General features: G+C 35.8%; 1 protein-coding gene across 1 annotated transcript in view; it reads right to left on the reverse strand.

Annotated features, from left to right (window-relative positions):
* LOC132543459 (protein-serine O-palmitoleoyltransferase porcupine-like) overlaps positions 1–24,121 on the reverse strand; it is a 36,793-nt gene extending 12,672 nt beyond the window's left edge. The window contains exons 1-8 of the mRNA XM_060206960.1: positions 24,056–24,121; positions 20,310–20,611; positions 17,654–17,867; positions 16,830–16,873; positions 14,418–14,602; positions 13,979–14,088; positions 13,501–13,629; positions 140–234 (exon numbers count right to left, since the gene is read on the reverse strand). Coding sequence (XP_060062943.1) covers positions 140–234; positions 13,501–13,629; positions 13,979–14,088; positions 14,418–14,602; positions 16,830–16,873; positions 17,654–17,867; positions 20,310–20,589 — 1,057 coding nt within the window. The 5' untranslated portion in view covers positions 20,590–20,611; positions 24,056–24,121. The remainder of the gene's footprint in view (positions 1–139; positions 235–13,500; positions 13,630–13,978; positions 14,089–14,417; positions 14,603–16,829; positions 16,874–17,653; positions 17,868–20,309; positions 20,612–24,055) is intronic.
* Between the last annotated feature and the right edge of the window lie 650 nt (positions 24,122–24,771).

Raw genomic sequence — 24,771 nt, forward strand, 5'->3', positions numbered from 1 at the left:
ATGGCCCACCCTCTGATGATTGGTGGCTAAAAAGTCTACTAATGACTCATTTCTTACCTAAAATCAATATTCTTTTGATTCCCAGCCTTAAGACCCAGAGTTCATAGTTTATAACTCTGGGCTATCAGACAATACTTACATGTTTTGAGCCAGTAGTGCATTGGAAGATTCCAGTAAGTGACCACTTCCACCAAGGATCTCGGTACCTCTATGTGTTGGGGTTTGGTCACTGACCTACAACATAACGGTACATAATGATAGTTCTGTGTACATGTATAACAAAGAGTTCTGTGTACATGTATAACTGTGTACATGTATAACAAAGAGTTCTGTGTACATGTATAACAAAGAGTTCTGTGTACATGTATAACTGTGTACATGTATAACAAAGAGTTCTGTGTACATGTATAACTATGTACATGTATAACAAAGAGTTCTGTGTACATGTATAACTGTGTACATGTATAACAAAGAGTTCTGTGTACATGTATAACTGTGTACATGTATAACTGTGTACATATATAACAAAGAGTTCTGTGTACATGTATAACAAAGAGTTCTGTGTACATGTATAACAAAGAGTTGTGTGTACATGTATAACTGTGTACATGTATAACAAAGAGTTCTGTGTACATGTATAACTGTGTACATGTATAACAAAGAGTTCTGTGTACATGTATAACAAAGAGTTCTGTGTACATGTATAACAAAGAGTTCTGTGTACATGTATAACTGTGTACATGTATAACAAAGAGTTCTGTGTACATGTATAACTATGTACATGTATAACAAAGAGTTCTGTGTACATGTATAACTGTGTACATGTATAACAAAGAGTTCTGTGTACATGTATAACTGTGTACATGTATAACAAAGAGTTCTGTGTACATGTATAACAAAGAGTTCTGTGTACATGTATAACTGTGTACATGTATAACTGTGTACATGTATAACAAAGAGTTCTGTGTACATGTATAACTGTGTATGTATAACAAAGAGTTCTGTGTACATGTATAACTGTGTACATGTATAACAAAGAGTTCTGTGTACATGTATAACTGTGTACATGTATAACAAAGAGTTCTGTGTACATGTATAACTGTGTACATGTATAACAAAGAGTTCTGTGTACATGTATAACTGTGTACATGTATAACAAAGAGTTCTGTGTACATGTATAACTGTGTACATGTATAACAAAGAGTTCTGTGTACATGTATAACTGTGTACATGTATAACAAAGAGTTCTGTGTACATGTATAACAAAGAGTTCTGTGTACATGTATAACTGTGTACATGTATAACTGTGTACATGTATAACAAAGAGTTCTGTGTACATGTATAACTGTGTACATGTATAACAAAGAGTTCTGTGTACATGTATAACAAAGAGTTCTGTGTACATGTATAACTGTGTACATGTATAACAAAGAGTTCTGTGTACATGTATAACAAAGAGTTCTGTGTACATGTATAACTGTGTACATGTATAACAAAGAGTTCTGTGTACATGTATAACTGTGTACATGTATAACAAAGAGTTCTGTGTACATGTATAACTGTGTACATGTATAACAAAGAGTTCTGTGTACATGTATAACAAAGAGTTCTGTGTACATGTATAACTGTGTACATGTATAACAAAGAGTTCTGTGTACATGTATAACAAAGAGTTCTGTGTACATGTATAACTGTGTACATATATAACAAAGAGTTCTGTGTACATGTATAACAAAGAGTTCTGTGTACATGTATAACTGTGTACATGTATAACTGTGTACATGTATAACAAAGAGTTCTGTGTACATGTATAACTGTGTACATGTATAACAAAGAGTTCTGTGTACATGTATAACTGTGTACATGTATAACAAAGAGTTCTGTGTACATGTATAACTGTGTACATGTATAACAAAGAGTTCTGTGTACATGTATAACTGTGTACATGTATAACAAAGAGTTCTGTGTACATGTATAACTGTGTACATGTATAACAAAGAGTTCTGTGTACATGTATAACTGTGTACATGTATAACAAAGAGTTCTGTGTACATGTATAACTGTGTACATGTATAACAAAGAGTTCTGTGTACATGTATAACTGTGTACATGTATAACAAAGAGTTCTGTGTACATGTATAACTATGTACATGTATAACAAAGAGTTCTGTGTACATGTATAACAAAGAGTTCTGTGTACATGTATAACTGTGTGTACTGTGTACATGTATAACAAAGAGTTCTGTGTACATGTATAACAAAGAGTTCTGTGTACATGTATAACAAAGAGTTCTGTGTACATGTATAACTGTGTACATGTATAACAAAGAGTTCTGTGTACATGTATAACAAAGAGTTCTGTGTACATGTATAACTGTGTACATGTATAACAAAGAGTTCTGTGTACATGTATAACTGTGTACATGTATAACAAAGAGTTCTGTGTACATGTATAACTGTGTACATGTATAACAAAGAGTTCTGTGTACATGTATAACAAAGAGTTCTGTGTACATGTATAACTGTGTACATGTATAACAAAGAGTTCTGTGTACATGTATAACTGTGTACATGTATAACTGTGTACATGTATAACAAAGAGTTCTGTGTACATGTATAACTGTGTACATGTATAACAAAGAGTTCTGTGTACATGTATAACTGTGTACATGTATAACAAAGAGTTCTGTGTACATGTATAACAAAGAGTTCTGTGTACATGTATAACTGTGTACATGTATAACAAAGAGTTCTGTGTACATGTATAACTGTGTACATGTATAACAAAGAGTTCTGTGTACATGTATAACTGTGTACATATATAACAAAGAGTTCTGTGTACATGTATAACAAAGAGTTCTGTGTACATGTATAACAAAGAGTTCTGTGTACATGTATAACTGTGTACATGTATAACAAAGAGTTCTGTGTACATGTATAACTATGTACATGTATAACTGTGTACATGTATAACAAAGAGTTCTGTGTACATGTATAACAAAGAGTTCTGTGTACATGTATAACTGTGTACATGTATAACTGTGTACATGTATAACTGTGTACATGTATAACTGTGTACATGTATAACAAAGAGTTCTGTGTACATGTATAACTGTGTACATGTATAACTGTGTACATGTATAACAAAGAGTTCTGTGTACATGTATAACTGTGTACATGTATAACAAAGAGTTCTGTGTACATGTATAACAAAGAGTTCTGTGTACATGTATAACTGTGTACATGTATAACAAAGAGTTCTGTGTACATGTATAACAAAGAGTTCTGTGTACATGTATAACTGTGTACATGTATAACAAAGAGTTCTGTGTACATGTATAACAAAGAGTTCTGTGTACATGTATAACTGTGTACATGTATAACAAAGAGTTCTGTGTACATGTATAACAAAGAGTTCTGTGTACATGTATAACAAAGAGTTCTGTGTACAACAAATATTTTTTTCGTATTCTTTGACAATTGCATGAGACTAACAGGAACAAAACCATTCAGTGAAATACAGTCTACTATTGACATACCACCTCACCAAGAGGTACCCATACCACAAATATGAAGTTCTGTTAACGTATTTACTGAGTAGGTTTTAAGTCCACTATTACAGCCTTTTGGCTTTTTGCTTATATGCTCTGAATACTATAAATGCTATTTTTAAAAGATCTCTCAAGGCAACTTGGACATTGCTTAAAGACTGTGTGAACAAAGTAATAAAACAATTCAAATTTAACCTTGACCTTTGGCCTGATGATCTTGACCTGTAGCCTAATGGCTTCTCACTTGATTTTATTCAATCATACTTTATCATGTCAATATTTACAAGTAACATTCAAATTTATTAAACATAATATCAACCCTTAAGCAATCCAACAATACAAGTTTGTACCTGAAAAATAGAAATGAGTGACTTTCTGTGACATCATATTAGCATTCTGAGTGGATATAACAATCCAGCAGTACCAGTTCACACCCAAATATAGTAACAAGGGACTTTCCATGACATCATATTAGAATTCTGAGTGTATAGAACAATCCAGCAATACCAGTTCACACCCAAATATAGTAACAAGGGACTTTCCATGACATCATATTAGCATTCTGAGTGTATATAACAATCCAACAACACCAGTTCACACACAAATATAGTAACAAGGGACTTTCCATGACATCATATTAGCATTCTGAGTGTATATAACAATCCAGCAACACCAGTTCACACCCAAATATAGTAACAAGGGACTTTTCGTGACATCATATTAGAATTCTGAGTGTATATAACAATCCAGCAACACCAGTTCACACACAAATATAGTAACAAGGGACTTTCCGTGACATCATATTAGAATTCTGAGTGTATATAACAATCCAGCAACACCAGTTCACACACAAATATAGTAACAAGGGACTTTTCGTGACATCATATTAGAATTCTGAGTGTATATAACAATCCAGCAACACCAGTTCACACCCAAATATAGTAACAAGGGACTTTCCATGACATCATATTAGCATTCTGAGTGGATATAACAATCCAGCAGTACCAGTTCACACCCAAATATAGTAACAAGGGACTTTTCGTGACATCATATTAGAATTCTGAGTGTATATAACAATCCAGCAACACCAGTTCACACCCAAATATAGTAACAAGGGACTTTCCATGACATCATATTAGCATTCTGAGTGGATATAACAATCCAGCAGTACCAGTTCACACCCAAATATAGTAACAAGGGACTTTTCATGATGTCAGAACAGCATATGCTGATGACACTTGTTGACAAGATGGCAGACGATATTTATCATGATCAATGTGAAATAATTTTTGATTAATTGGAAGAAAAAGATCAACAACAACACCAGAAAGGCAACAGATATAGATTTTTCTGTTTATATCTATTGGAAAATATTAAGCCAGCCGATTGCAAAAGTGCTGAATGGATAGATTGTTGTTGAAGTTTTAAGCTGAGGTAAAAAAACAGTAAATGTAGTAGTATAGTACATCATGCATATTTAATTATATTTTTTCTGATGTAGTGGGGACTTTGATACAAAATATTTTATATGTCCCCACTCTAAAATGACAGGAAATGATACTTTTGTAAAGTGAAAATAAGACACTTTTTTGCAAGAAATCAAGAACAGGACCTGAAATTTTACTGATTTATTCAATAGCTTGTTAAAATCGCAATTAAACAAAATAAGGCTGAATGTTATTTTATGAAAGTTACCATTTCTATTGGCTATTCAATGAAGGTACAAATCAGTTAATAATGCATGTGTCCACCTTGGACATTGATACAGGCTGTACAACGTCGTCTTATTTAATTGCTGAGAGTCTTGAAGAATGCTTGGGACAAATTGCTCCATTCCTGGAGGAGTCTCTGTTCCAGCTGTGCCAACGCCAACAGAGCTCCATAAGCAGCAATTCTTCTCCCAATTTCATCCTAAACATCTATCAGTGTCATATCCAATGAAAGAGACAGCCATCCTTGGTCTCCCCGTCTAGAGATGATCAAAAACAGAACCTGTATGTTGGCAGCATCCAGAAATCCTGATGATAGTGCTAACATGACATCCCAAGCTTCTTCTGACTACAATAGTGCTGGAGGTATTTGCCTGCAAACTTCCAAGAACCATTACTCTCTGCAATTGTGCAAAACATGGCATCTTGTTTCATGAGCATTTTTTGTGTTACCTTCACTGAATAAATGTTTTTGGGACGGACCTGTCTCGGTGAAAACTCACCTGTATTGGCAACACCCGTGATTGCACATGCAGAATTCAAGATTTTACGCGCGTGTCTGTGTGAAGTGTCGGGGGTGAACATAAAGAACGCTATTTGACCATTTGCATTCACAACTTTATATCATATATATTAACAGTAGTATACAAAAGGTCATAAATAAGCATTTTCACAGGAAAATGTACGTTTTTATGGGTCTAGTATATGTTATGTTTAGTCACAGTAAAATCACTGACTATGTTTCCCTCTACTATCGTAAACAAAGAAAGAGTTTGATTCAGTGCAACATCATCTTATTGTTAATTTAGAGTTTCAATTACATTTGTATATTTTTCATAAAATGATCAAAACAATAACTACGTGTACAAAGTATGATATTGGCATAACAAATTACAGGGGAGATTATATAATAACTACGTGTACAAAGTATGATATTGGCATAACAAATTACAGGGGAGATTATATAATAACTACGTGTACAAAGTATGATATTGGCATAACAAATTACAGTGGAGATTATATAATAACTACGTGTACAAAGTATGATATTGGCATAACAAATTACAGGGGAGATTATATAATAACTACGTGTACAAAGTATGATATTGGCATTACAAATTACAGGGGAGATTATATAATAACTACGTGTACAAAGTATGATATTGGCATAACAAATTACAGGGGAGATTATATAATAACTACGTGTACAAAGTATGATATTGGCATAACAAATTACAGGGGAGATTATATAATAACTACGTGTACAAAGTATGATATTGGCATTACAAATTACAGTGGAGATTATATAATAACTACGTGTACAAAGTACGATATTGGCATAACAAATTACAGGGGAGATTATATAATAACTACGTGTACAAAGTATGATATTGGCATTACAAATTACAGGGGAGATTATATAATAACTACGTGTACAAAGTATGATATTGGCATTACAAATTACAGTGGAGATTATATAATAACTACGTGTACAAAGTATGATATTGGCATTACAAATTACAGGGGAGATTATATAATAACTACGTGTACAAAGTATGATATTGGCATTACAAATTACAGGGGAGATTATATAATAACTACGTGTACAAAGTATGATATTGGCATTACAAATTACAGGGGAGATTATATAATAACTATGTGTACAAAGTATGATATTGGCATAACAAATTACAGGGGAGATTATATAATAATCTTGTGGCGTTTATTATCATTTTCCTGCAGACATTCCCGTAGACTTGACAATGGTTATAACGTATACAACAACTTGTAGTAACAATAGACACTGTATTTAAATACCAGATAATTACCATGGTTGACTGCACCCCTACAAAAACTTTCAATCGATCTACAATCCAGTGGTACCTACAGACAGTGTTTTGAATTCCACATAAGCTATCACGGGGAACACTGACTGAAGGACGTATAGGTAAATTTAAACAGCTATTACACTGGTCTTCATTGTCGTTCTATATATAAGATCCTACAGGTAAGGACATGATTAGTGTTTACATTGTAAATAAATCAATGTTGTGACTGTACAGGGGGATCTTCGGAGCTTATACGGGGGATCTTCTGAACTGTGTATACATGTTGAAAAGGGACACTGTGTGGACTAAATCCAATCTTATTAAGAGTAGCAAATACGAATCTGTGTAGTTCATCCACCTGGAAACTTTGTCCGTGTCAAAGAGTAGCAAATACGATTCTGTGTAGTTCATCCACCTGGAAACTTTGTCCGTGTCAAAGAGTAGCAAATACGATTCTGTGTAGTTCATCCACCTGGAAACTTTGTCCGTGTCAAATAGCAGTAAATACCATTCTGTGAGTGCAGTTCATCAACCAGGAAAATCTGCGTCATTATCAACATTGTGGAACTAAAGTGAGCCTTATAACCCACCTGTCATCTCGCTCATAAACAGATTCATTTTCAAACCAGTGACAGGAAAGGTTAATTTGGTAAACTAGATTGAAATGTTATCAACATTAATAAGATTGGAAAGAAATTTTCTTTTAAGGGAATCATGTATCTATTGTAAAATTGAGTGAGCTTCACAATTTAAACCTCCTTGCAGAGTATAACAGATTAGAATTGTACAATGGCTTCTATGTTGGTACAAGGAGGTAGTGAGATCAGACAACTGATTGATAAGCTGGAGGATTTACAACTCACTCTGAAGAAGTATATAAAAACCGCTGGAGAAAGACTTCAGGTAACTACCATCAGGTTTAAGGATCTTAAAGATGAAGTGAAAAGGAAAGGGGAACAGTGTAAGGAAGACATTGATATGATAGTTACTGAGTATGTCAGTCTTTGTGATAAATTAGAGAGAGAAAGTGAAGATCTATTGACTGGTCACATCTCAAGCCTGGAGGAGAGGTATGGAACATCAGTGGAGATCATTCTTGACTGTAATCAGGCACTCAAGTCGGGACAGTCTGTCCAGCTGTCCGGTCAACCACTGGACATACCACTAGAAATGCCACAACTGCCTAGTATACAGTTTGAATCTTGTCTGGATAGTACTGACCGTCTCAAGGAAGCTTTAGGGACGCTGACTACAGACAATACTACAAACAAGAATTCAACTCAACAAGATCAAGCAAAACCTAAAGCAGGGTTTTTAGCAGATAAAACAGACGTCAGTTCAAATTCCATTGACCAACTTCTTGATGAACCATGTATTCTGACCGAATTTAAGTGTCCTGGCCGTGTGTCTTCTATCTGTCCAAGTCCTGGGGGACAAGCCTGGACACGGCATGCCCAGACTCTCTCTCTTATAGACAAAGTTGGACAGGTAAAACACAAGGTAGAGTGTTCTGACTGTGTGACAGACATCAGCCTATCTCCCACCACACATAAACTGTGGCTGTGTACCTGGGGCCGGAAGGTCATGACATGTGACCCCAGCTCACTGACAGAAATGTTTACAACGGACAGTGTTCCATGGTGTCTGTGTGTGACAAACACTAATCACATTGTTGTTGGAATGAAACACAAGGTGACAATGTTCAACAGTCAAGGTCAAATAGTACATACAACGAGTACCAAAGAAACAGGAATTGTCCGACCGGAACGCATTTCCCAGTGTCCCATGACAGGAAACATCGCCTTGGTTGATACTGACAACAAAAGCAACAGTCTTATTTTGGACAAAAGACTCAAAGTTATACATAACCATATTGGTGGAGGTGCGACAGCCTCTTCTATTCGTCCAGTCGACCTCGTTTATGACAGCTGTGGAAATCTGGTTCTGGCTGATGCTGACAACAAGAGCTTGGAGCTTGTCACTGGAGAAGGAGATTATTTACAAACTATCCACGTACTGACCGGGCCGGTCAAGGCTCTGGGTGTTAACAATGAAAATGTTCTGTGGGTCGCAGTGTACAACAAGCAGAAGGACTGTTACCAAGTCCAAGTGCTACGGTACTATAACAATTCAAAGTGACCTGATTTGACTTAACCTGCGATCTTAAATTAAGTAATCCAGAACCCTGGGAATTTCTCTTTTGTCTTCCTAGGTTTGAGAGTTCATAATTGGTCCACATTTAAATTAAAATTATCTGACCTGTCTGCATATCTCACTAGAGTTTAAAACCAAAAATTTGCCAGCGAACTCTGCAAATTTTTTCTCAATAAGAGACAACAGGATGAGACTGAGCATAGACAAAATCTGGGACATCAGTGTTTTGCTCGAACTGTTTGTGGGTGTGAAGTGATTTGATGGAACTGTTTGTGTGAACTAATTTGATGTAATTTTATCAGATGACTGGGTAGAAGACACATATATATATCCTGGATACTAAATGCTATTATTTTGTGTATATGCTGTTCTTATACTAGTACATAGTATCAAGTGGTCTAATAGGCCTGCATCACTCACCTTATATTGACTGCTTTTCATATACACATGCCCACTTAATTTTACATCCCATGTCACTAACATTCAAAACTGATGTACATTGCATTAATTCCTATAATAAACTAATTAAGAAAACTTGTTTAAGATATAACAAATTATGGATTCTTTTCTTGAAAACCAATTAATATAATGCTTGGGTCAAGGTCATCTGAGGAACCTACAGTACTATATACTGCAGCTAGCTAACTATTATAACTCTATGCCAAATGGTTCTTAAGAAGAAGTTGTTTGCATATGTACACCTTAATATTACCTCTCCCCCATGAGAACACGTTTTAATAATTGACAGTTTTGTTGCTTTTAATTTGAACCAGTCATTATTTTTAATAACAACCATTTCTGAGAACAATTAACAGCTGCATGGGAAACATTTGATCTGTTATTTTGTTTTTACAGCTTGGAGGAAAAAATAATTTCCTCATTTATGTGTGACCTGGAAAAAGCTGCACTGATCTCTGTTCTATAAAGTTACCACATTGTAAACCCAAATTTGTCATAGTGCTTTGTGCTAGATTTAATACATATTAGTTAAGAGAACATGTCTTCTATCTTTGTTTTGCATGACCAACTTTGTACTGAATTCAGTGCTAAACTAATGCTACATGTACAAGTATTTTTATACTGTTTGTGAATAGACACTAATTTGATATATAATTTCTAAATGAATTAAACTGCCATAAAACAAAGTACGGTGTAGAATCCCATTTTCCGTGTACTGGTACATGTATCTACATTCATTCCCACATTTGGCAATGTTATTGGATGACCTCAAAAAATGATTGTTTTACATTTCCTGTAACATCTAACAAACAACAAAATACACAGAATTATTTTTTTTATTTGTTAAATATATATATAGGGTCACTGCAATTCCAATAGGACTCCGTCAAATCTCTGTCTAGCAATTAGACCTTATCATGACAAAGGGATAAAGTCTGAAGAGCCAGGGTGTTATTTGGTTGTAACACATGTGTGTGCATGCATGTTTCTTGTTAGCATCAGAAGATCTTTATATCCCCTCAAAGACCAAGAAGTTCCTTATATCTCCTCATAGACTGGAAAGATATTTATTTCTCCCATCATTCACAGGCTTGTCACCCATTTTACTTGTTCAAGATTTCTCTGTCAACCTCTAGGGTATGATTTCTCTGTCAACCCGTAGGGTATGATTTCTCTGTCAACCCCGAGAGTAAGATTTCTCTGTCAACCCCGAGGGTATGATTTCTCTGTCAACCCCGAGGGTATGATTTCTCCGTCAACCCCTAGGGTATGATTTCTCCGTCAACCCCTAGGGTATGATTTCTCTGTGAACCCCGAGGGTATGATTTCTCTGTCAACTCCTAGGGTATGATTTCTCTGTGAAACCCCGAGGGTATGATTTCTCTGTCAACCCCGTTGGTATGATTTCTCTGTCAACCCCAAGGGTATGATTTCTCTGTCAACCCCTTTCTCTGTCAACCCTTAGTATGATTTCTCTGTCAACCCCGAGGGTATAATTTCTCTGTCAACCCTTATGGTATGATTTCTCTGTCAACCCCGAGGGTATGATTTCTCTGTCAACCCCGAGGTATGATTTCTCTGTCAACCTCGAGGGTATGATTTCTCTGTCAACCCTTAGGGTATGATTTCTCTGTCAACCCTTAGGGTATGATTTCTCTGTCAACCCCGAGGGTATGATTTCTCTGTCAACCCCTAAGGTATGATTTCTCTGTCAACCCCGAGGGTATGATTTCTCTGTCAACCCTGAGGGTATGATTTCTCTGTCAACCCCTAGGGTATGATTTCTCTGTCAACCCCGAGGATATGATTTCTCTGTCAACCCCGAGGGTATGATTTCTCTGTCAACCCCTAAGGTATGATTTCTCTGTCAACCCCTAGGGTATGATTTCTCTGTCAACCCCGAGGATATGATTTCTCTGTCAACCTCGAGGGTATGATTTCTCTGTAAACCCCTAAGGTATGATTTCTCTGTCAACCCCTAGGGTATGATTTCTCTATCAACCCCTAAGGTATGATTTCTCTGTCAACCCCGAGGGTATGATTTCTCTGTCAACCCCTAAGGTATGATTTCTCTGTCAACCCCGAGGGTATGATTTCTCTGTCAACCCTGAGGGTATGATTTCTCTGTCAACCCCTAGGGTATGATTTCTCTGTCAACCCCGAGGATATGATTTCTCTGTCAACCCCGAGGGTATGATTTCTCTGTCAACCCCTAAGGTATGATTTCTCTGTCAACCCCTAGGGTATGATTTCTCTGTCAACCCCGAGGATATGATTTCTCTGTCAACCTCGAGGGTATGATTTCTCTGTAAACCCCTATGGTATGATTTCTCTGTCAACCCCTAGGGTATGATTTCTCTATCAACCCCTAAGGTATGATTTCTCTGTCAACCCTTCGGGTATGATTTCTCTGTCAACCCCGGGGGTATGATTTATCTGTCAACCCTTAGGGTATGATTTCTCTGTCAACCCCTTGGGTATGATTTCTCTGTCAACCCCGAGGGTATGATTTCTCTGTCAACCCCTAGGGTATGATTTCTCTGTCAACCCCGAGGGTATGATTTCTCTGTCAACCCCGAGGTATGATTTCTCTGTCAACCCCTAGGGTATGATTTCTCTGTCAACCCTTAGGGTATGATTTCTCTGTCAACCCCGAGGGTATGATTTCTCTGTCAACCTCGAGGATATGATTTCTCTGTCAACCTCCAGGGTCAACCCCGAGGGTATGATTTCTCTGTCAACCCCTAGGGTATGACAGATAGTGTGTGCACCGGAAGTGAACCGGAACTACTTCTACACAAGTCATCTGCTACATGTATGTAAACAAATACATATGTACGAATTTACCAATAGCTCAAAACCATGTTTGAAATAGGAGACACTGTTAGCAAAGGATCTGAAGGTAGGAAGGGCAAGATTATTGACAGCTTTCACCCTATAGGAACTTATATGATGTATAAAGTCCACATGACTGACACTGGCTAAATAGCAAAGCCTGAACTTGTGAAGGGAATGCTCGATGAGGAGTTCAAATTTTAGAAAAAGTGTGATGGGAGTAAAATAATCATCCCCTACCTTGAGGGTGTAACAGAGAAATCTCCAACCCTCGGGGTGATATCCTTGGTTGTCTAACCATAGCCTCGGGTTAGACAACCAAGAATATCAACCCTCAGGTTGGAGATTTCTCTGTCACACCCTCAAGGTAGGGGAAGATTATATTAATCCCCTGGAAGACTAGTTATATTCTCTCAAGGACTGGGAATATCCTACTAGGAAGGTCTATCACGTGGAATACCAGGAAAGATCTTTTGTGACTTCTTTATATACCAAGAGGATTGGGAGGATCTTTTATCAACAAGAATTTCCTTGAAGAATGAACTATCCTTAAGTGGACTTACCAACAAGACCCGTTCTCCTTGTAGAATGAACTACCCTAAAGTGGACTTACCAACAGGACTCGTTCTCCTTGTAGAATGAACTACCTTAAAGTGGACTTACCAACAAGACTCGTTCTCCTTGTAGAATGAACTACCCTAGAGTGGACTTACCAACAAGACCCGTTCTCCTTGTAGAATGAACTACCCTAGAGTGGACTTACCAACAGGACTCGTTCTCCTTGTAAAATGAACTACCCTAGAGTGGACTTACCAACGAGACTCGTTCTCCTTGTAGAATGAACTACCCTAGAGTGGACTTACCAACAAGACCCGTTCTCCTTGTAGAATGAACTACCCTAGAGTGGACTTACCAACAGGACTCGTTCTCCTTGTAGAATGAACTACCCTAGAGTGGACTTACCAACGAGACTCGTTTTCCTTGTAAAATGAACCTCTAAGTCCACAAAGTAATGCAGAAGTCTCGGATGCAAAGCTGACAAAGTAATGACTAAAGCGGAAAGACTGGGCATCTCGGTAAGCTAGTATCCACCTGAAATGATATCAGCAGCTACAGAAATCCTTAGTGAAACAATTTCATTCTCAGGACAGAAGGACATGCTTAATCATCAAATGTCAATACATGAAAGAACTCTTTATTCACAAATCACCATGGTAACCATAATCTTTGTTAATAAAAAATACACAAGCTTTATATATGTTCTGCTTTCTGTAATATTGAAATATTTACCTAACATACAGAGTAGATAAATCAGTTGACAGACTTATGTGTTGTCTGTAACTTACTTGTAAATAGAACTAGTGACAAGCCAGTTTGTGAGGAGACAAGTGGAGTAGATAAATCAGTGTACAGACAGACTGGTGTGTTTTATGTAACTTACTTGTAACTAGAACTAGGGACAAGCCAGTTTGTGAGGAGACAGGTGGAGTAGACCATGCATGCCAAGCTCACAGCAGCACTTTTTGCAACACAAAACAGCCACCCCATATTCTGTAATGATAAATCATACCTTGCTGGAATGATCCTACAGTAAACATCATAAAACAATTTTATCAAATAAAACACAAATTCTTTAATGATAGATCAAAGCTTTCACACTAACACAAAGTTGTATGGAATATTTAAAACATAAAGACTTATTGCCAAAGTCCAAGGTAAGATATTTATGTGTTTAAACTGTTGCTAATCTAGACAGCGTGAAATAACATCCAAATCCGACTTTTCATGTCCCAGCACAGATTTCAGTAAGAATGGTATTCCTTCAGTTACCAGAGATAACTATTTGACAGATTTGATTTATTTGTAACAATGCCACCCACCATAGATTTATGATCTTGAGACAGCATGTTTTTGTAATCTTGGAAGCTGATCCAGGGACCAAATATTACAGTGCCAACACACAACACATAGCCAAGGTACTCTGACATGGACGGCATCTGTTCTGCTCCGCTCGCAACATCAAAGGCTAAACCGATAACTTTCATGGCCATGATTATCTGAGCACCTGGTGAGGATAAAACAGGAGGAGGTTTTAGAGTTATAAAGCTTTATGGTAATTATTTAGAAACATTGTGTCTAATTCTAAATTCATTTCTTTTGAATCAATCATACTAGGTGCTGACTTTGGGCTCATAAATCTATTAGTAAGTAGACCTGTACTGCCCAGTTATTGGGCTTTTTCAGATCAACTTTCTAAACACAACTATCAACACATAACCAGTTTCAAGAAGTAAGGAACTTTCCATGCTGATTCATTACTGGACTATAATATTAATACTTTTATGTTTAATCGTAAAAACAGTACAGAGGCTAGAGTTATGTCCCTTTACAGTAGGGTGACACAATGAAACAGTTAGACAATTTCATTTTGTGTATTTTAGGTTCTAAAGAATGCTAATAAAGAGAGTGAAACTTGTCACCTTACTAAAAAACTTATGACTCAGCGTTTGTTGCAACACTTCAGTTCCTATGAATTGCCCTGCATTACCTTGACAAGAAAATGGGTCCAAAAACTTAATTTGTGTATAAAAAGGTGCTAATCACTGGTGTGTCTTTTGTACAATCTACCTTTCACAATGACTTTGATTTTAGATTTAAAGAGTGTTCAATACTCTACTCACCAGGTGAGACATACAGTGGGCCAATAACTCACCACATACAAATGTCACCAGGTGAGACATACCGTGAGTCAATAAATCACCACATACAAGTGTCACCAGGTGAGACATACAGTGAGTCAATAAATCACCACATACAAGTGTCACCAGGTGAGACATACAGTGAGTCAATAAATCACCACATAGAAATGTCACAAGGTGAGACATACAGTGAGTCAATACATCACCACATACAAATGTCACCAGGTGAGACATACAGTGAGTCAATAAATCACCACATACAAGTGTCACCAGGTGAGACATACAGTGAGTCAATAAATCACCACATACAAGTGTCACCAGGTGAGACATACAGTGAGTCAATAAATCACCACATACAAATGTCACCAGGTGAGAAATACATTGAGTCAATAAATCACCACATACAAGTGCCACCAGGTGAGACATACAGTGAGTCAATAAATCACCACATACAAACGTCACCAGGTGAGAAATACATTGAGTCAATAACTCACCACATACAAGTGTCACCAGGTGAGACATACAGTGAGTCAATAAATCACCACATACAAATGTCACCAGGTGAGAAATACATTGAGTCAATAAATCACCACATACAAGTGTCACCAGGTGAGACATACAGTGAGTCAATAACTCACCACATACAAGTGTCACCAGGTGAGACATACAGTGAGTCAATAACTCACCACATACAAGTGTCACCAGGTGAGACATACAGTGAGTCAATAAATCACCACATACAAATGTCACCAGGTGAGAAATACATTGAGTCAATAACTCACCACATACAAGTGTCACCAGGTGAGACATCCAGTGAGTCAATAAATCACCACATACAAGTGTCACCAGGTAAGACATACAGTGAGTCAATAAATCACCACATACAAGTGTCACCAGGTAAGACATACAGTGAGTCAATAAATCACCACATACAAGTGTCACCAGGTGAGACATACAGTGAGTCAATAAATCACCACATACAAGTGTCACCAGGTGAGACATACAGTGAGTCAATAAATCACCACATACAAGTGTCACCAGGTGAGACATACAGTGAGTCAATAACTCACCACATACAAGTGTCACCAGGTGAGACATACAGTGAGTCAATAACTCACCACATACAAGTGTCACCAGGTGAGACATACAGTGAGTCAATAAATCACCACATACAAATGTCACCAGGTGAGACATCCAGTGAGTCAATAAATCACCACATACAAGTGTCACCAGGTAAGACATACAGTGAGTCAATAAATCACCACATACAAGTGTCACCAGGTAAGACATACAGTGAGTCAATAAATCACCACATACAAGTGTCACCAGGTGAGACATACAGTGAGCCAATAAATCACCACATACAAGTGTCACCAGGTGAGACATACAGTGAGTCAATAAATCACCACATACAAGTGTCACCAGGTGAGACATACAGTGAGTCAATAAATCACCACATACAAGTGTCACCAGGTGAGACATACAGTGAGTCAATAAATCACCACATACAAGTGTCACCAGGTGAGACATACAGTGGGCCAATAAATCACTACATACAAATGTTTTAAACCATAAAAACAAAGATTTCCCTACCTCGAACTTTATGCCATGTTGTCTCCTCCACTAGGTAGAGCTCACTGAAACAAATCAAAGTCAACTTTCCTTCACACCATCTAAATTAATATGTTCTCATTGACAACTTCTAGTGTGACAGCTAGCTAATTACCAAAAAGAGAATGCACTTAATTTGTGAATTTTCAAATCTTTCATCTGCTGTTGTGGCCTATGTAAATTCAGCCTTCAGCAGTGAGTATTTATAGATATATAAGTATGATTTTTCAGTACAAATATTAAAAATTTAATCTATTACATATTTTTCCCCCTTTGGAATTCTAAAATTGTTTGAGATAATATAAAAGAAAGAAGCATTGCTATCCAAAATGAACCTGAATAGTATTTAACAACAACCAAGTTTTCACACCATAAATGTCAAAATACATGTACAAATGCCACATCCAGTTACATAAACTTTTCTGTTGTTTTTGAAAAACAATACAATTATATAAATGTATTTACAGCTGTGAATTGTCTTAATATCAATTATAATTAAAAGAGTATAACTCCAAACAAAAGCAAAAACAAACAAAAAATCAAATGATGATAAACATTTCAAGTATCACAAAAGAAAAGTCGAGTTTTCCAAGTAAGGTAATATGAAACAAAATCAATTTCAAATATGGAGAGAAAGCTACTTAAAGGAATTCCTAAGCAGTGCATGAGATTGATTTGAGTCTATTTGCCTGATGTTGGGATAGAACATCCTTTGTCACACAGGACTGAGATGTATGAAGACACTTGTCTATTACAATCATTAAATTATGATGGAGCACGTTTAGTTGGATGGAATGTAAACATACCACACTATAATATACACAACAACAATGGTAGAGACAGCAATTCCACAGTACTGTCGATGTAGGACATGGACGGCAAGCAATGTAAGGTAGATCAGACAACAGCAGTACAACACATACACCAAGTCACGCGAAAATACCAGGTGCAGAGCCAATACCCCAAAAAGGGCACTTGTCAAGTGTAGGAATGAGCGGGGAATTCCAGTGTCTCCACCATCTACAAAAATAAAACAGAAAAATTGTGATCATATCACTGATGATCCTTATTATATCAAGGTTAATGAATTGTATCTAGGTGTATGTATTGTATCTAGGTGTATGTATTGTATCTAGGTTTATGTATTGTATCTAGGTGTATGTATTGTATCTAGGTGTATGTATTGTATCTAGGTGTATGTATTGTATCTAGGTTTATGTATTGTATCTAGGTGTATGTATTGTACCTAGGTGTATCTAAGTGTGTCTAGGTGTATGTATTGTATCTAGGTGTATCTATTGTATCTAGGTGTATCTAGGTGTATATATTGTATCTATGTGTATGTATTGTATCTAGGTGTATGTATTGTATCTAGGTGTATATATTGTATCTATGTGTATGTATTGTATCTAGGTGTATGTTTTGTATCTAGGTGTATCTAGGTTTATGTATTGTATCTAGGTGTTTCTATTGTATCTAGGTGTATCTAGGTGTATATATTGTATCTAGGTGTCAGTATTGTATCTAGGTGTATGTATTGTATCTAGGGGTATCTATGTGTATGTATTGTATCTAGGTGTATGTTTTGTATCTAGGTGTATCTAGGTTTATGTATTGTATCTAGGTGTATGTATTGTATCTAGCTGTATGTATTGTATCTAGCTGTAGGTATTGTATCTAGGTGTATCTAGGTGTATATATTGTATCTATGTGTATGTATTGCATCTAGGTGTATGTTTTGTATCTAGGTGTATCTAGGTTTATGTATTGTATCTAGGTGTATGTATTGTATCTAGGTGTATCTAGGTCTATGTATTGTATCTAGGTGTATGTATTGTATCTAGCTGTAGGTATTGTATCTAGGTGTATCTATGTGTATATATTGTATCTAGGTATATGTGTTGTATCTAGGTGTATGTATTGTATCTAGCTGTATTTTTTGTACCTAGGTGTATCTAGGTGTATGTATTGTATCTAGGTGCATCTAGGTGTATGTATTGTATCTAGGTGTATGTATTGTATCTAGGTGTATGTATTGTATCTATGTGTATGTATTGTATCTATGTGTATCTATGTGTATGTATTGTATCTATGTGTATGTATTGTTTCCAGGTGTATGTATTGTATCTAGGTGTATATATTGTATCTATGTGTATGTATTGTATCTAGGTGTATCTAGGTTATGTATTGTATCTAGGTGTATATATTGTGTCTATGTGTATGTATTGTATCTAGTTGTATCTAGGTTTATGTATTGTATCTAGGTGTATCTAGGTTTATGTATTGTATCAAGGTGTATGTATTGTATCTAGGTGTATGTATTGTATCTAGGTGTATCTAGGTGTTGTCTAGGTGTATGTATTGTATCTAGGTGTATGTGTTGTATCTAGGTGTATGTAGGTGTATGTATTGTATCTAGGTGTATGTATTGTATCTAGGTGTATGTATTTTATCTAGGTGTATGTATTGTATCTAGGCAACAGTTACCTGGTACAGATACTTTAAAGCACATTTCAGTCTTTCACACTTATATATACATATATTTGAATTCTAAAGAATCCTGTTTGCAGAGTACAAATATAATGTTAAATATGGATAACAGTTGTAAATATGACTCTATAAAGACTGATTACAGAGATCACAGAGATACCCCTAGTAGCTACCATACAAATCATATTGAGATTAAAATGTTTTTTCCCCTTTGAAGGGCCTTCAGTTTCCATCAGCCAAAGGGATTATCAAGACACTACCAATCTCATTATAGTTTTGTCTTTGCTTTATGTTCAATGTATGTGATACAAACTTTTGTAATGTTTTTTATCGTGATAAAGGGACAGCTTTCCTCACAAATTTGACAATTCAGTGTTGTCTATGTATGTGATGTAACTTTTGTAATGTTTTTTATCGTGATAAAGGGACAGCTTTCCTCACAAATTTGACAATTCAGTGTTGTCTATGTATGTGATGTAACTTTTGTAATGTTTTTTATCGTGATAAAGGGACAGCTTTCCTCACAAATTTGACAATTCAGTGTTGTCTATGTATGTGATGTAACTTTTGTAATGGTTTTTATCATGATAAAGGGACATATTTCCCCACAAATTTGACAATTCACTTGTCGTCTATGTATGTGATATAACTTTTGTAATGTTTTTATCATAATAAAGGGACAGATTTCCTCACAAATTTGACAATTCACTTGTCTGTACTGTCTTTACTTCGTCATTACTCATACATCTATTCCAGTAATATGCATCCAAAGAACATTTGTTAGGATCCAGTACCAGTATTGGACCACACCATCGGTATTACTAGATTCTATATAAACTCATATACATGTATGTCAATATGCTTGCTTAAAATTTGAAATGACAAGAGAAATGACAGGAAGTAAAAAAAACATACTAAAATTGCTGAATATCATTCATTAACAATGCAATCAGTCAGATCATTATGCTATACCTGGCTTCCACAGATTTGATACAAGTTTGAATAAAAAGGATAAGGCCAACAGGGGAAGCAGGACCTTTAAGGCCCCTGTCAGCACTGGAAGCATACAGCTTTCTCCGAGCTCCAAAAGCGATAGACTGGCCACCTCTTCATACTCTTGATCGTAGTCTTTCTGGTATGAGGCGAGAAAAGCCTCCAGCTCTGGGTCCATGGTCTCTCCATTGAGATAGGCTTGTATAAGCTCCTCATCAATTTCATCATAATAAGTATTGAAATCATCCATACTGTACATGTATTAAGTGTCACTTATTGACCTGGAAAAAAAAATGTAAAGGAAAAAAATCAACAGATATACAATAGAATGATAACTTACTAATTCTTATATTCAAATGTCACCCTTAGCTATCCACAATAAACAATCATCATCAAATAGGTATTATTATAATCATTGGCGAAAGACCATGAGACTCAGCTCCTGTTGTTTGTGTCAGCTATAAGACTGCGGTGGGTTTCTGACAATACTTATAGTCTGTATCTGTCTATTGTGGCGATATTGACCGCTGCATGTACATGAACTCTACAGCTAATTAATATAGACGATATTGGAAGGGTTATTCCATCATAAAGTAGACCACGTCAGACACAAACAGTAAAGAAATACATCAACACATTGTTGTCCTCTTTAATATGCGCTCATGCAACACAGTTGTTGGAACAAAGTTCTCAGAAAGCTTGGATATAACACATTAAAAAAGTTGTCTCCCATATATTACTACTTTGAACGCCATCACAGTTCTAGATCTAATGCTTCAGTCTTTTTTTATCTTTTAAACATATTTGTAACTAATTCTTGAATTTGCTAGAATGCACTTTAAGTCCAACACATTCTTTCATTACAAAGGATTAAGATCCTGTGAACTCAGACAACATGGTTTACGGGTAAGTCATAATGTGCTTTTTGAAAATAAACATATCAAATGGAATATTTATAGGTAGAGTGAACCTATTTTTAGAATGCATAAACCTGTTTTTTTTCTGACAATGGGTTTTATTGTCCGTTTTCATTAAAAGGACTGAATGGTGGTTTGGTTTATCAATTTGTATGAAAAGTAAACAGCACATTTTTGTTCAAATTTCGTTTATCAGATAAATATCTCAACTTGTGAATAAGAATGGGTAACACACCCAATGCCAAAACTGTTGAATAATTAACAGGTTTTCCGTCTCTGTGACTCCTCCCATGTCCATGTATCATCTCATCGACGAGCGTGTGTTCTGGCACCGTGCCAAGACTGTTCACATTCTATGTTTTACTACGGGTATAGATATAACTCATTCTAATTATATGTATGATGTGTCTATATTATATGTACAGATATAAATACCCCACTTTTATCATTTTACTTACAGTAATAAACCTGCCCATTCCACACAAGATATTTTCTTTATATTTACATGTATACCCCATATTATTTTACTTGTAATAAACCAAAACAAGACTTGCATGTACTAACGGCTGAAATTTTATTAATTTCTCACAAACATTATAAAATAATTCTACATCAACAGGTATATCACAAACAATGCAGGGAATAAATTCAATAATGATTCCATTAATGACTTAAAAAAAGAAATACAGTTTTTATTTCATATTTATTTTTACAACATTTGTAATCAAACAAAAAGCAAAACAGGGAAAAAATGCAAATATATGACATATGTGCAACCCTTTGTACTTCAGTGTATTGGAAGTAACTACTAAATTTTAATTACTAAAATTACTATATCAAATATATATCTAACATCTATCAAAGCTTACAAGGTACAAGAAATTTTATTCCTTGTCATATACAATAAATCATGTAACATTAGCTCAGAAGACAAACATATAAAAAATATAACACAAAGAACAAAATCACAGATGGAAATAAAATTTAACAAAACATGAATAATGAAATAGGCACAACAATAATAACAACATAATAGTTATCACAGTGACTTAATAGTACATAATACAACTAGAATTTTTTTTAAAAGAATAAATTTTAAAAAATGTAAAGCGTAATGAAATTACAAAACTAAATTATGCTCACAGAACTTATTCATTTAAAGACTGATTTTTGGCAAAAATCAGGAAATAATAAAGAACTTATTTTGGTAGTAAAAAGAATAAGTATAAAGCAAGAGAGATACAATGGCAAAAACATCCCGATAAACAACAATATTACTGAAGGTGAAAGAACAGGTGGTTGGGCCAGTCCCTACCAGCCAAATTCTTTGACCAGACTAAAATAAAAGCAAATGTAATGTATAACAACTAAAACAAATCAGTCAATTCATCTTTGCACAGATAGAGCAAGTACAAATGGGGCCATCCCAAGTGTTGATCAGTCTCCGGAATTATGGAAAGTATTCACACCTGCACAATTCGTTGGGCAGTCTCATAAGACAAAGATTTCTGTCCATGTCTTGGAAGATTTTACACATGGAATGCTGACTGTGTATTCTCTCCTGAAATCATAAGCAGATCTTTTTATTTATTTTTTTTTTACAAAATCTTGTATATATTAAGGGAATAGCATGTGTAGTATTTTAACTTTCAGTCTCTCGGGCATATAGAAGAGTACTAATTGTAGTTTAATATGTTTTATCAAATATGTATCTAACATCTATCAAAAATTACTTTATCAAATAAATATCTAATATCTATCAAAATTAAAGTATTTTGTCAAATTTACAACATTTATGAAAATTTTTAATTAATATCAAATAAATATGTCCGATGCGTATCAAACTTCAGCTTACCAGTGTTGCACGTCTGATGGTTCCATCTGTAACAGGTATTGCAGGCAACAGCATGCTGTTTCCCGTGGATGATTTCCCCACATGTTGCACCCGACACGGTTGAATATTAAAAATGTTGCTTTCTGGAGTAACCATCACTTATACCTCTGTTTAAACGTATTTAAAACACCAAAACTCTTAGTTCCACAAGCCTTTCATCTTTTTTTGGTGTGAAAACAACCGATCAGATGTTGCATGTGCTGCAGGCAGTGTGCTTGTGCCATATGTCAACAGCGTTAAAGGTAATATTTCTTCATCAAAACAATGGTATAAGAAAAAATAACATGGTTTTTGCACTTTCAATAAAAGTCAGCAAAAAAAAAAAAAAAAAAACCAGGTGCCTCCCGAGAAAAGGTGGCTTCCCATCAACCTTTACAAACACCATTTGATTCTTCAAAGGTAATACCGACCAAGGCAGTAAATAGGTAAACCTGTACATTTCAAAAATCTAAAATTATATCAAGTCACAAAAACATTCTTTTAATTTATGCTTTTCATAGATCAATTTGGGACAAATATGTATTTTTTTTCTATTCAATTGATACCAGTATTTTGGGGGCGAAACGTCATTTCTGAATTTTACAATTTGGTGCAAACCATCTGATGTGGGTGCGAAACAACTTCGGGGCCAAACGTCTGCTATTCTAAGAAAGTACCATTTTGTCCGGCTACTTCCAAAAAGAAATTTGAGACCTAAATGTACAACAATATGTCTGAATTCAGAGGGAAATAATTCGCTGTAATGACAGGATGTGTTGGACTTCCAATGCATCATCATAAATCCAAGGGTGTTCGAATTTCCCAACCTGTTACCATAGTTAACTGGCTGAAGTCTGCAATAGCATGGAGTGCCAAACGCCAGCTGTGGTTAATAATATGTTGTATGCAAGTCGGTCGACAGATTAAATACTCACATTATTTAAATGCGCCAATAAGCATTGATAACAAACAAATAAGTCTGATTGTCATCACATAAATATCAAAACATTTCGCCGCTAAACCAACGTGCGACACGACACCGGAATAACTGCACTGGTTCTAAGTACCGGAAACGAAAAGCGGGACCGAAATTCCCGACCAGGAGCAAGTTCGGAGCGTAATCATACAAGTCGAGCAGCTTTGTTTATCGAGGAGAGCCTTAAGTTTAAATCGATTTAATAAATATTGCACCCATTAATAGCCACAGTGAATGTTATCAGAACATTATCCTGACCGAGATATATACGTGATTAAATTTCTGTTTACTCAAAAACCGCTACTATGAGAGTAGACGAGGGAAGGAGTGAGAAAGAGATGGAGCCGATTGTTGTTACTATGCAGGGTTTGAATTAGGATTCTGTTGAAATGTCTTGTTCTAAATTTTCTTACTGAGCATAACACAGCCATTGGTGTTCTGAATAGGTTTCAGTAAGACATACCGTGACACGCCCCAGGTTTCAATAAGTTGCAGTAAGTCATACCGTGACACGCCCCAGATGTTCAAATAAGTTTTATTAAGTCATACCATGACAAGCCCCAGGTTTCAATAAGTTTCTTTAAGTCATACCGCGACACGCCCCAGGTGTTCCAATAAGTTACAGTAAGTCTCAATGGAACATTACCTAGCTCTATGTGTTCATTCGGAGACCTC

This window comes from Ylistrum balloti, unplaced genomic scaffold (assembly GCF_031769215.1).
Source record: "Ylistrum balloti isolate Yb309-2 unplaced genomic scaffold, AGI_CSIRO_Ybal_v1 Utg369756, whole genome shotgun sequence".
In the NCBI taxonomy this organism is placed as follows: Eukaryota; Metazoa; Mollusca; class Bivalvia; order Pectinida; family Pectinidae; genus Ylistrum; species Ylistrum balloti.